Source organism: Stegodyphus dumicola, chromosome 8, assembly GCF_044657685.1.
Source record: "Stegodyphus dumicola isolate Sdum_Otavi_A_Nest chromosome 8, ASM4465768v1".
In the NCBI taxonomy this organism is placed as follows: domain Eukaryota; kingdom Metazoa; phylum Arthropoda; class Arachnida; order Araneae; family Eresidae; genus Stegodyphus; species Stegodyphus dumicola.
In genome coordinates, this window is record NC_140775.1 from 6,521,280 (window position 1) to 6,535,662 (window position 14,383).

Sequence of the window (14,383 nt, forward strand, 5' to 3'; positions counted from 1 at the left end):
TGTTGTGTAGTCAAAGAGAAGATCCGAAAAAAATGGCAGCAACTTTGGGATGTTCAGCTTCAAAACAAGTTAAGACATGTAAAGCCTAGAATTGAGCATTGGGAATTAACTAGAAATCGTAAGGAGGAAGTTCTTTTGACTCGCCTCAGAATTGGTCACACTAGAGTGACACATAACTACCTTCTAAAAGCTGAGAATAAACCTGTTTGTTCATATTGTAATGTTTGTCTGTCTGTTCGTCAGATTCGAAGGGCGACAAGAAAAGGATACTTAACGAGAGTGGGGTTTTTTTTCCAGAGTGCTATCCCCGGATCTAATTGGACTGATCGGATTTATCTAAATTTGGAACTGATCGGACTGGTAGTTAAAGAGTTCTAAATTTCTAGCATATTTATTTTCCATTTCCAACTTAGTGCAAGTGTCAACATCGATCCCAGTGCTACGGTTCATGCTAATGACTAAGTAGCGTAGTGTCTTAATTTTGCAATTGTGAAGTGCGTGTGCAGTGTTCAAGCTCTTGTGTTTCCGTAATCTCTGTGCAAATGTTTTACCAATGCTGAGTACAGAAGAACAGAGCCGAGCAAGAAGGTAAGCTCTTTAATTAACTTTCATAATTCGGCTTAATTATCAGGTTAGAAGTCACTAGATTATTTGAATTTGTATGCAGCACATTCTAAGTTGATTCATGTATTCGTGATGTATGTCCTGTCACGTTGCTTAGTAATTTGGTTGTTACATGGGCAGGCTTTAAATGTAATTAATTATAAGACAATTCATTGGTCCAACTGACCACTGTATACTGCGCATGAATAACGTGTGTTTCAGCATAAGATTATCTTATTTATCCTAACTGGCACGAGTAGTAAAGCAGCAATAACTGTCAATAACTGTTGGCTAATTACAGACAATGAATTGTTGAATGCAGCTACTGATTAATTGATTTCGGAGATTGATTACATAATGTGCCTTCATATGTGTTTTTCATCTGATTTTTCTCCCTAATTTGTCTAGCTGATCTTATAAGTTGCAACTACTTGTGTTTTGGTATTTTTAATTAGGTTAATTGCATATACAGACATTTAAAAATACCTTGTGTGTTTTCATATAAGTGTCTTTCAGCATTTGATAACTTTCAACTCTAATCGGTATGAGCATCTCAATTGCAGTAACTGAATTTGTAAATTAATTAGATTAATTACAGATGCGATTCTTATTGAACACAGGTTCTGTTGTTATTGAATGCTTATATTTTATTGAATGTATAGTATGCTTACATTATGTTTTAATTTTTGTGGATTCCCTTGTATACTTACTCTGTATTTGCAATAATCTTTCATAGTGATACTTCTCAGTGTTAATGTGCTCTTGTTTGGTTCAACTACTCAGTGTATATCCATTATTCAGGGTTCAGCACAATTATTTGTATTTTAAGTCTGTATTGTGTTATTGAGGTGCTAATAAGAGAAGTGCAATAAGTGTACGAGCAAATAATGCACAAATGAAGTGCAGTCAGTGAAGTGCAACAAGTGCTTACATGATATAGTGAAGTGGAAGTTAATCGCGAAGTGTGCAATCTGCCTTTGTGAATTGCGCATAGTGAATAAGCCTTTAAGTGAATTGTACAAATTATGTTAAATGCAAATAGTGCATAAGTGATATAGTGAGTGCTACCAGTGCAAGTGATAAGTGCAACAAGCGCATAAGCGTTATTGTGAAAGTTAAAATTAGTCGCGAAATGTGCAAATTTGCCTTTGTGAAGTGCACATAGTGATTGAGTTTTGAAGTGAATTGTGCAATTATGTTAAAGGCCTTTTAAGCGATAGTGAAGTGAATTTCTAACATCTAAAGTGCTACTGTGCATAGTGGTTTCCGTGAACCACCATTTTTGTGTTTTGTGCATAGTGCCTTAATATTTCTACAGGTGCGTGCTACCGTGCATTGTGCTTCATATGTGAAACAGCATATTCTGTGTGTTCCCATGTATAGTGCATATTAATGCTAAGCGTATTAGTGCTGTGCATCAGTAACATAATCCAGTGCAGTAGTGATAAGTGCAATTGAATAAACCAGTGTTTTTGTGTGTTCCGTGTATAGTGTATTTCAGTGTTAAGTACTATATTATCACGTACTCAGTGTCTTTAAGTGGCAACAGAGACTACCTGAGAGACAACGTTAGTGATTACAGGCCAATTAAATGCATCATGCCACGTCAAGCTGTACTACCAATTGACGGGGACGTAACTCCCAGCTGCACAAATTTAACAGTGTTACTGACCTCTGACCTTACCTACGAGAGTAAAGTGGATACAGTTCACGAACATATCAAAAGCGGAGTACTTACGTATAGAGGTGGTAAGTACTGTCTGCCCACCAATCTTAGAGAGGACTTACTACAGGCGTTAGAAGCTCTGCGAAAGTTAGCACTTGAGGGTCCAACCCCTATAGTCAAGCCACCAACAACCGAAGCAAGTACAAACACTTCAACAGTGCTGTGTTGTGATCTCGCACACGACAGCAGTCCGAGCACAGTGCAACAGGACAACAGCATACACGAGGAGTCGCAGCAACGGCACGTACAGCAGCAGAAAACCTACGCGGCAGTTACAGCGAAGATAAAAAGTCAACACCAAGTGGCAGCGCCAAGTCACACGCTACTAATATATCCGAAGGAGGCCACCTGCTCTACGAGCCAGGAACTCAAAACTAAACTCAGCGAGGTGTTCCCACTGCCAAAGCTAGGAGTAGAGGTCGCGGCTATAAGAAACATACAAAAAGGAGGACTGGCAGTTGACTGCCACTCAGAGAACGATCTAAATAAGCTGCAAAGCTCACTGACAAGTGATAAAGGCCAAGAGTTAGTGGACATAAAAGTTCCGGCCACACGCCTACCAAGAATTGCCATACACGGAGTCTCAGTTGATATACAGGAGACAGAATTGGAACGTACTTTAGCATCAGAATTCAATGCCACCAAAGCGACAGCCAGAATCCTCTACAAACTCCGGGACAGATGGAACACTGTCAAGTGGGTCATTGAGTGTCAACCATCTATCTTCAAACGCCTCCTGCAGACCCCAAGACTTTACATTGGCTGGCGAGTCTATAGAATCTCGGAGTTTTTTTAACACCAAGCGGTGTTATAAGTGTCAGGAATTTGGCCACGTCCAGAAAAACTGCAAAAATAGAAACTACTGCGCGTTCTGTACAGACGACCACGAAGGGCGAAACTGCCGTGCACAACGACCTGCTTGCATTAACTGCGCGGACTACAACTACAGGACCGGCAGAAGCATCTCTTGTAACCACCCTGCCTACGATGTCAACTGCCCGTCGTACGGCAGGTACGTCGCTACAATCAGAAGAGGCACAAAATATGACTGAGCCGCAACCGCCTGATCAACAACTGACAGCATCGCGTACCCCAGGAGACTCTATAAAATGTATTCAAATAAACCTGCAGAAGGCAGAAGCCGCAACGGCGCATCTTGCACAGCACGCAGTAACCCATAAGCCAGATATACTCTTAATACAGGAGCCGTACTGCAGAACTGGAGAGGTGGCATGCCTACCAATTGCCTGGAAGATTTACCAGTGCAAAGCCGCAGCAAATGAACCTGCACCAAGAACTGCAATAGTTTGCTGCAACACAGCCTGGTCGCCTCTCATTATAAAGCAACAGGGAGACCACGCAGCAATGCTATTAAGTTTTGCGAGGATGCAGTTAATTATCTCTTCAATTTACAGCCCCCCTCCAGATGACATTCAAGAGACTATTTCAAGCATTGAGGACATTAGCTTTAAGTACCCATCGATCCCGCACTTACTCGGTGGTGATTTCAATGCCCGTAGTACAATATGGGGATATCCCACCACCACCCCTAAAGGGCAACTGCTAGAAGATTTCCTGAATTCTAACGGCCTTCAAATTATCAATGCACCTCATGCACAGCCAACCTTTGATAATACCTACCATCAGGGCTGGCCGGATATCACTATCACTACCCAGGACATCGCCAACAATGTCCATGACTGGCAGGTGGCCGAAGACGAAAGTTGTTCGGACCACCGATATATTTACTTCAATATAGAAGGTGATACGAGCATTAGCATACTCAGGAGATTTAAGTTACCAAAGAATAGAATACAGGCACTCACAAGGGCCTTTTCGCAGGCGCTTCAACAAAAGGAGCAAGCGTTGGATTTATGCAATAATCAAAATGACCTTAATGACCATACAGAACAACTTCTAGACACCATTCGATGCATATGTGATCAATACCTGCCCACCAGGACTGCAAAACGACTACAGGGTATTGCGTGGTGGACGAAAGAGCTGCGCAAACAACGGCAGAAGTGCAGAGCGTTAAGACGCCGTCTACGCTCTACGACAGACGAGGAAGCAAAGATTACAATCCTCGCAGCATTCAGAAAGGAAAGAGCAGCGTACAAGATTAACCTCCTAAAGGCGAAGATCGCCAGCTGGCGGAAGTTCTGTACGGAGAACTCAAATCCATATGGAATACTGCACAAACTAGCAACCTCCAAAGTCTTCAAGCCGGATCATCTGTACGCCAAGACCACAAATCCAACCTCCACCGGCAACATAGCAGAAGATACTGCTACCACATATCTGAATGCAGCCTTCAGGGAAGATAACCCAGGGGATGACACGGCACAACAAAGACTAACAAGAGACTGTCAAGACGTCCCAGATACCCCGGATGATATCCCTTTCGAAACGGAGGAGATTAAGCAAGTCTTCAAATATCTTCCGCTCAAGAAAGCGCCAGGCCCTGACGGAATGGACTATGCAATCATCAGAGTCGCATACACTGCCTGCCCAACATACTTCAAGGCCTTCTTTAATAAATTGCTAAGACAGCAGATATTTCCATCGGCCTTCAAAAAGGGCCAAGTCGTATTCTTTCTTAAAAAGAATAAATCACCAGAAGACCCCAGCTCCTACAGACCGATATGTTTATTGTCTGCGCTGGGGAAGGTTTACGAGAAACTTCTGGTGGATAGGCTAAAGTACCACCTTCACTGTACCAAATTCCTTAGCAATAACCAATATGGGTTCAGAACTGGCCTCTCTACAGTACACGCTCTAGATAAGATCAGAAGCCACATTAACGATAATAGAGCCAATAACCGGCACACGGCATTTATATCACTAGATCTGCAGAGTGCCTTTGACACCCTCTGGTGGCCTGCAATCAAGCAGGCCCTCAGGGAGGCAAAGTGCCCCAGGAATCTATATAACATCTTCAACGATTATCTGGACTCAAGAAGTCTCATAATCGCAAACAATAGTGGTGTCTATACAAAGAAGCAGGAGAGGGGTTGCCCACAAGGCTCTTGCGCGGGGCCCCTGCTTTGGATAATTACGTTCAATGCGCTACTGCAACTCAATTGGCCTGACCACACCAAAGTAGTGGCGTATGCCGATGATGCGGCACTACTCGTTACTGGCCGTACGCGAGACGAACTGGAGAGGAACGGCTCCGCCACTTGCTCCAAATTCTATGACACGTGCCAAAAGCTGAAACTCGTTATCTCAGCCCAGAAATCTACGGCCATGGTCATACCGCGTCCAGGTACAAACCCCACGAGACGACCTTGTATTAAGCTAATGGGCAGAAACTTGAAAATCACCAAAACGTTGAAATACCTTGGAGTCACGTGGGACCAAGGCTTGACCTGGCTACCACATCTACAAGAAGTCAAAGTCAGAACAGCTAACATTGCAAAGAAAGCCAGGCAGTTTCGGGGACAAAACTGGGGGCAGAACCCTTACATTCAAAAACTGCTCTACTTGACGGTTGCAGAAAGGATTGTACTCTATGCCTCAGCTATTTGGGCACTACCAATGAGCAGCCGTAAAATAAAAGCCCTGTCAGCAATTCAAAGACCTTTTGCTCTCAACATTAGCAAGGCATATAGAACAACCGCGACAAATGCAGCACTTGTGCTTACCGGGCTCACACCCCTTCACATCAGGGCCAAGTTAGAAGCAATATATGAGCGGGTAATAAGATTAAAGGAGAATGCTGCACTCGACACCACAGTCTTCAGCACGCTGCAGTACGAAACACCAGGCAGCACACAGCACGTGCACCCAGCACATAAAAACTCGGGCATACACGTCAAAATAGCAAAGAGATCTACGCCGCGAATAGAGGATGTACCAGTCGCCTCGCAATTCTACACAGATGGCTCCAAACATGATAACGGAGTGGGTTGTGCTTATGCTTATTATGAGCATGGTACACTTCACAGTCAATGGAAAGGTCATCTTGCAGCTCACAATAGTATCTTCCAGGCGGAGGCCATAGCAATTGAAGCGGCAATACAGTACGCACATGACATACAACTTGCACGAACAGAAATCTGCACAGACAGCATGTCAGTGCTGCAGGCATTAAAGAATCATCATCACACATCTCCCATAATCCTGCAAATCCAACAGACATTGCATAGCAACCAGCAATCTAACATCAAGCTAAAATGGGTAAGAGGCCACTCTGGGATCGCAGGCAATGAGATGGCAGATCAACTGGCCAATGAGGCAGCAATCAACAATAATGCACAGGCTGTCTCAGCACTAATCCCGCCGTCGTTTTTAAAAAGAAAACTAAGAGACATAGGGAATAAACAATGGCAACACGAATGGGAGAATGGAGATACCGGCAGAAGGACTTTCGAGTTCTACCCTGTAGTAGATAAAGAACGCTTACAGGCCATACCCCCTTTAGTAAACTATATCACGGGGCATGGCCCTTTTCCCACCTTCTTTTATAAGCGTGCTATTTCCATGACAGAAGCGTGTGTGTGTGGGGAAATTGGCTTCCCCGACCACTACATGTTCAACTGTAGCCTCACGACGAGCCATCACCTACCATATCCCACTACGGATATAGTACCTTACAAGAGGTTCATCATCAAACACGCACCTGCGATAAGAAATATATGTAAAATTATACAGCAGCTGAGCGCTCTAGGGCAGGATGTCTGCCAACCAGCATAGGAATAATAGCATACACAGCGCAATAATTCTATGTCTCTATTGTAACTTAGCAGGTGTTATGTCTAAAATTGTAAATATGTAAATAAGTAACTGTGTAATATAAGTAATGTAAGTAATAGTGTAATGTAAGTAATTTAATCAATGAGTGTAATACGTCATACTATGTGTACTTTTAACATAACGTAATTGGTAATGTAGTCATTAGCGCGTGCCCCATGTGTATTATTTTAAGTAACGCATATATGATTATAAGGCAAAGTATGTGTGCCTATCTTGTTATATATCATAATGTCATTTAAGAAGTAATAGCAATAATGTAAACTATAAGTAATCCAGTTATAAAGTAACTTAGCAAGTTCGCAATACCATTAGCTTAACGTAGTATACAGTCAGGTTATAACTCTAATAAGTGTAGATTAATGTCATGCATTATGTATGTGTAGTCTAATGTCATGTGAAGTGTAAGTATGTATGTACTAATTCATGCAAGTATTATGTATAAGTTTAATGTCATGTCATATCATGTATGTAATGTTATGCTTCATGTATGCATTATGGCCTATGAACACCCAGGTCAACCATTAACATAAGAATCTGTACAGAACCAATGTCAAACTGGAATAGCCCTTGTATGGCCATGTAAACTTTTTCATGAAGGCTCAGTAACTCCCGGTGCGCCCTTGTGGGACCCCAGTGAGTTCTTGTATCTATATAGGGGGGGCGTGGGACATATGCCTGTTTACCTCCGTTAAACACCAGGCGTCCCCGTCCTCCGTCACCTGTCACCTGTCTGTTCGTCATATTTTAATTGAGTGTCCCTGTTTTAACAGTCTTCGTCAGAAATATTTTAATAGCTGTGACTTACCTCTCGACCGTTTAATCGGAAGAGAGGTCAATTGTAATTTATTTTATTATTTAAAAGAGACTGGCTTTTATTACCAAATGTAATTTGTTTTGAAGACTGTGTCTTGAATTTTAATATGTGCTTTTAATTTGTTTTTATATGACTTCATCCTCTGGATTTGGTACATTTGTCTATATGTTTATGTATTGAATTTTAATTCATGAATTGTAATCATCCCATCTCGTGTTTGGCGCGCTATAATCATCTTTGGTTTTTTCGCCATAATTTCTCACTCACTCACTCACTCGACTGAGTCCATGCGGAGTCGATCGAGTTGACAACGAGTGCCGATTGGGTCGTCGAGTGCATCGAAAGAGTCTCTTAGTGTATCGCGGTTTGTGCATCGTCGAGAGAGCGTGTTGAGCTCCGGGAACGACTGAACCGAAGAGTTGGTAGCTGTGCTCTGTGTGTCGTCGAGTGCAGGGCGAGTTGTAGCGTGGAGAGTCTCGTGCGTACGTGAAGTTCCGAGAACGATCGAGCCGAGTCGTTAGCTGTACTCTGGTGCTTTGCAGTGAAGCAGTCTCCACCGCTATAGCCTGATAACCTGAAAGCTGTGTCGCTGATTGTTCCAGCGTGTTTATTGTAGTTCTTCGACGACTGTGTAAAACGTGACTTTGGAGCTGTCCTGATTAATATTGGCTAAATAAAGTGTGTTTCGATACTTCATCAAGTGTCGTCGTTATTCACTCCAAATCTAGGAACCTCATACGAACTGGTATCAGAAAATAACGTAACAATATTATTGTTGCGTGTGTAAGAGTTCGTAATAGATTGAATGCGCAAGTCTGATAATAGGATAATAAAATTAATTTTATTAAAAGAAATATTTCGGAACTCTGGAATTTTCCACAGAAATACTCGTACAGGTGTCTCAATATCACACAGTACAATCAGTAGTTACTCTTGAAACTACTAAAAACGTTAAACACAATGCAATGCAAAGCGCATCTGAAGAGAAAGCTAACTCGAATGTCTCACTTCAAGCGGAACTAAACGACTCGCAACAACAATAACTAAGCAACTGAGAGCAGTTACTTTTTCTTCGGCCTTAACTAGTTTTCAACCGAGAGATATTTCTAGTACTTACTACTTCTCGAAGTTACTGGAAAGCAATACGAGGGTGTAATTGCGGTCACAGCTAACATAGTGGCCAATTATGTTTATTCAATTTCAATACATATTACGGTGATACAGGACCCAGACCAAAATGTCGCCAAATGTCTAAGCACAAAATTCGTAACACTGTTTATCAATCTACATTAGTATTGTTTGATTTTATTTTACCACATTCTTTTTATTCCTTCTCCCAGAAGCCCATCCGAGGAAGTGTGGCAGCGGAGAGTATGCGTCGCCTGACGGATCCCTCACTGTATACCGGAACCCACAAAGAGCGCTTCGATGCCGAGGGTAAAGGGAAGGGACTGTCCGGTAGGTACGACACCGCAGAAGACGATGGCTACGTTCAAGGATTCAAACCTAAAAGAAGCCCAGAAGACAAACAAGATCAAGAATAAGATGCGAAAAATAAATGCGTGAGACAATTATAAGAATAAATTTAATAATTTATTTCCTTTCGCTTTGTAATTAGAATTTTTTCCAATACCTACTCAAATAGAATACACATAATAACAAAAAATCGCATATCAGTCACAAAAACACTAACATTTTAGGAACATCAGTCTGTCTCTCGGTTATTTTAATCAAAAAAGAAAATTTAGAGAATAAGATGGATAGAAAACGGGATAATCTTTCATTCCTTATTTTTAGTTAGAAAAGTGTTTTCTCTTCAAATTTTTTGCCTTTTTGCCACTAATTTTCTCCAAATGTCTGCTTGGACTTCTACTGCGAAATGTTGATTACCTTATGCACGGTTGGTAATCTGGTTCCTTCTGGTGCTTCTCAAGACTTAAAAGTTGTAGAGACAATTATATGACTATTTTGTCGATCATTCGTTCGGAACAGAGATTCAAAATAGAATTTACAAAGACTCAAAGCTGATGAAGACTTTAAGTGACAATTTTAAGACTATTTTGTCGGCCATTCGTTGCGAACAGGAATTTGGAACAGAACTTATGAAGACTTAAAAGTTGTGATAACAGTTTTAAGACCATTTTGTTGATCATTCCGAACAGAGATTGAGAATAGAACTTACAAAGACTCAAAGCTGATGAAGACTTCGAAGTTTTGGTGACAATTCGAAGTTTTGGTGATCATTTTATAGATCATTCGTTCCGAACAGGGGTGTTTGTCTCTTGTTTCCCAGAAGTGCAGTTTTAAGTAGAATAAGTGGTAGAAGTGCTTGTGAAATTTTCTTTTATGTTCAAGACTAAGTTATCGGTACAGCACATAAATGTGAGATCAAGGTTTCAGCTATAACAAATGGAAAAAAAAAAAAAAAAAAAAATTAAATTTAACTCCGGTGGCCCGGAATCCTTAATCTCATTCACAATCGTTCACAAAGTAATTGACCAGTTTTCTGAACAGCAACAAAACTGTCACTTACTTTTGTGAACTCGGGACCACATATATTCGCATAAATAAGGAATTAAGTTATGTCTCGTTGTTGCGCCATTCTGTGGTACTCATTTCTTTCAATGTTTCGAGAGCGCCCATCAGTATCACCAGCTCCATAACTTTCCTGTTTGTTCTAATGTAGTAGGTCGGTCCTAAATTTCAATTTTTTCCTTCAGAATGCAACAACGAAAATAGTTAAAAAAAAAGAAAAAGAAATTTTCAAATTTTATATTACGCCCAAAGCGCCTTTTTTTAAAGTTTTCTTGTGTTACCTTTACTTATTAAATATTCTGTTCTTCGCACTTGAACCATAAAATTCAATTCAACTGCAGTATCGCTAAATAATTTTAAAATGAGCATATCTTTAGAATTTCCGATACATATTTTCGCGATCTGAAGATACAGCGTTGCCATTGCTCGCTTTGAAATCCTCGAGATTGTTAATCAAAAATTCGTTAAAGTTTTACAGAATATTAAATAGATAATAAAACAAATTCAGCATTCCAAATTTGGGCTGACAGACGCCCATTTTCGAGTGGAGGACAACGTTATTCAAAATTCGATGTCTCTAGGTACCGTTGTTTTTTCACACTTCGAGAAACATACATACATTCATGCAGATTCTTCATTGTTAAACTTCTTTAAATATAATTCAAGGCTCTAACATTTATCGGCAACAACCTGAAAAATGATACGCCGTCTATAGTGATTCTATAGTGTTGAAGGAAAATACTAAAACGAAATTAATAGTCCTTCTGGGCTAACGACCTTTGGGCTAGCAATCCCTGTCGAAGTGGGACGTCCGGTAAGCCCATGTGTAGGATATGCTCCAATTGTGGTTTCTGTACGAAATCTTCAGTATAAGTTTATTGATTTATAGAAGCGTTTACAATTTAGAAAGAGCTTTAGAAATTTTCTTTTCTCCCCCCCCCCCCAAAATCGATCATGTACTCTTTTCCAATCGCTTTATTTCGGAACTTAGAAAGAACTAAATTGTACATAAGCATCAGCTGTAAATGTTCCCTCCAGACTTCATGACGTTCCTGCAAACCGTTTCATTATGTCTAGTGGAAAAATGAGCTTGGAAGTATACTATGCATCACCATTCTCTTTCCGTATGTTCTTTCTCACGAGCGTTCGAATCTCTTCGCTCTGGTGATCATCGTTGTTGAAAAGAGGTGATGAGCAATCTGTTTCAACCGCGCGCCCAAAAAAGAAATGGTGAACGCGGCGCGATACTTACCTGTGGGAAAATATCACGTGACGATGAATCATTTGTGCACGCGATTTTGGAAACTATAATCATTGCCAAATGGAATCTCCAACGTCTCATCAGTTAAGACAGCAAAGCAGATAGCAGAAAATGACATAACCCAGAAAACAACAGTATTTATAGCCCATCAGTTTTTTTTTAACCCTTCCTCTACTAACGTTCCCAACAGCGAAAATTTAACGAAAAATTATTTAAATTAGTTGTTTTTTTAATTTTTCTATAATGACTCACTTACTTTAGTTATGTCTTGAGTGGAAACTTTTGAGAACATCAGTATATTGATAATTATATAACAACATTCTGTAATAGTTATTATGTAAAGGTATTGTTTCGCTGTTCATTGGTGTCTGTTGCCATTTGGCAAAACGTAAGGTATTTATTTATCTTTCAAATTAAGTCTGAATTAATAAACTAATCTATTTTAAAATAACAAATGCAGTTCTTAAGAACACTATTCTTTTTACTTTTTGATCGATTGATTCAAATAAAAATGCATTTAATTCAGGATATTATCTTACAGTACCAATACTAGACCGTTGACCGTCTACGTATAAATTAAAATTAGCCGCCCTTCTTTAGATAAATATAATATTTTTGGTAGTCATTTTCCCGCCCGCATGCTGCGCAACAACGTCCGTTGCAAATGCGCTGTTTCACTTTTCATTGGAATCTGTTGCCATTCGGCAAAATGTAAGATACTGATCTTTAAAAATTAAGTCTGAATGAATAAACTAGTCTAGTTAAAACAACAGGTGTAGTTCTTAAAAATATTATTCTTTTTACTTTGTGATCGGATTCATTGAAATAAAAGTGCACTTAATTCAGAATATAGCTAATTAAAACCTACTGTAAATGCATTGTTTCACTTTGCATTGGATTTTGTTGCCATTCGGCAAAACGTAAATATTTATTTTTCAAATAAAAGTCTGAATTAATAAACTAAATTATTTAAAAACGACAGGTACAGTTCTTAAGAATATTATCTTTTTTACTTTCTTATTGGATATATTCAAATAAAAATGCATTTAATTCAGACTATATCTAATAAAAATCAGTTGTAAATGCGTTGTTTCACTTTTTATTGCCCCTTTGGGGCAATCTGTCCGGGGGGAGCTATTGATTTCGTTTTGGCATTTTGCGTTGGTTCACTATATAAACGGCGTTTCACTTTTCAAATTGTTGCCACCAGATATTAGAGACCTGCGTTAAAGAAATTAAATAATGAAGAATCTGCATAAATGTCTGAATGTTTCTCGCATTGTGAAAAAACAACGGTACCTAGAGCCATCCAATTCTGAATAACGTAGTCCTCCAACCGAACATAGGCCCTTGGAAACCCGAATTTTTAATTTCGAATTTGTTTTATTTTGTATTTGAATTTTGTAAAACTTTAACAAATTTTTAATTAACAAACTTAACGATTTCGAAGCGAGCGATGGCAACACTGTACGGGGGGGGGAATTATCTCCAGCGCACGGGACTGTGTTGGAATTTCTAAAGCTATGCTCTTTTAAATATTTTCTGATATTGCTGTTGAATTAAATTTTATGGTTTAACTGCGAAGAACATGATATTTAATAAATAGAGGTAACGCACAAAACGTTAAAATAAAGGCCCTGTTGGCAGTAATACAAAATCTGAAAGCTTTCAGATTTTCTTTTGAGCCTGTTGCCATTCGGCAAAATGTAAATATTTATCTTTCAAATATGCAAAGTTATTTAAAACAACAGGTCTGAATTAATAAATTAAACTATTTAAAAACGACATGTGCAGTTTTTAGGAATAAATATTATCCTTTTTAGCTTTAAGGCTGCTACTAATGAAAGGTCATTAGCAGCAGCCACGTGGCTGCTGATGGTCACCGATCATTGGTTAATTGGACGATTTTTGGAAAGCCGCTAAAACTAGAAAGAAATTTGGCCAATTTTTGCAAACCTAAAATTTCATAAATTCTATTCGACATTTCACACCGATTTTGTTTGGAAGAATACTTTTTAATCTATTCGATGGCGAAAAGCTACCATTAAGTTTTCAGTAGAGGAAAAGAATAAAAAATTTAAAAATATAAAAAATCATTAGATTAAAGTCAAACTGCAATTTGATCTCGTTTAAGATCGCAGTACAGATTACCCTTTAATTTCAGTAAATAAATTTCATTTGAACTCCTGAAATAATTCTAAACAGAGTTACGATAGGTCTTCTATTTAAGACTCATTTTTCCAGAATGTAAAGCTGTCGAACATAAAATCTTAACTTTTAAAATTAGCTGCTCAAGATGGTAAAAGGTAGAAAAACAATTTGTCACAATATTAATTCATCCTCAATTAAAGCGACGTAAAGCTTTGCACAGTTATTTAATGAAGGAGACAGTTAATCATTCACAATGTGAGTAAGCGTTCATTTCAATGCATCGCTTGCTCAGAGCATTCCCACAAGTATTTCCCTTAAGAGGCAGTACTTTATAGGAAATCCTTGAAGTGAAGGCAATATACATGTCGAAGGATTTTCCTTTTACGTGTTCGAAAACAGCATTAAATTTAATGGGAGGCGATCACTGAAATATTCTTTTGCCATAGCAAATACGAATGTAATCAAAATTTCAAGAAAATTGACCCATAAGTCTTAGAAATTGACTTCAGACTTTGGCGCAACAATTATCGGAGAA

The 14,383-nt window shown here is 39.2% G+C and overlaps 1 protein-coding gene across 2 annotated transcripts in view; it reads left to right on the forward strand.

Moving 5' to 3' along the window:
• LOC118196116 (tubulin polymerization-promoting protein homolog) overlaps positions 1-9,499 on the forward strand; it is a 208,287-nt gene extending 198,788 nt beyond the window's left edge. For both annotated transcript variants that reach the window (XM_085822901.1, XM_035367520.2), the window contains one exon: positions 9,242-9,499. In XM_085822901.1, coding sequence (XP_085679027.1) covers positions 9,242-9,445 — 204 coding nt within the window. In that variant the 3' untranslated portion in view covers positions 9,446-9,499. The remainder of the gene's footprint in view (positions 1-9,241) is intronic.
• The last annotated feature ends 4,884 nt before the right edge of the window (positions 9,500-14,383 follow it).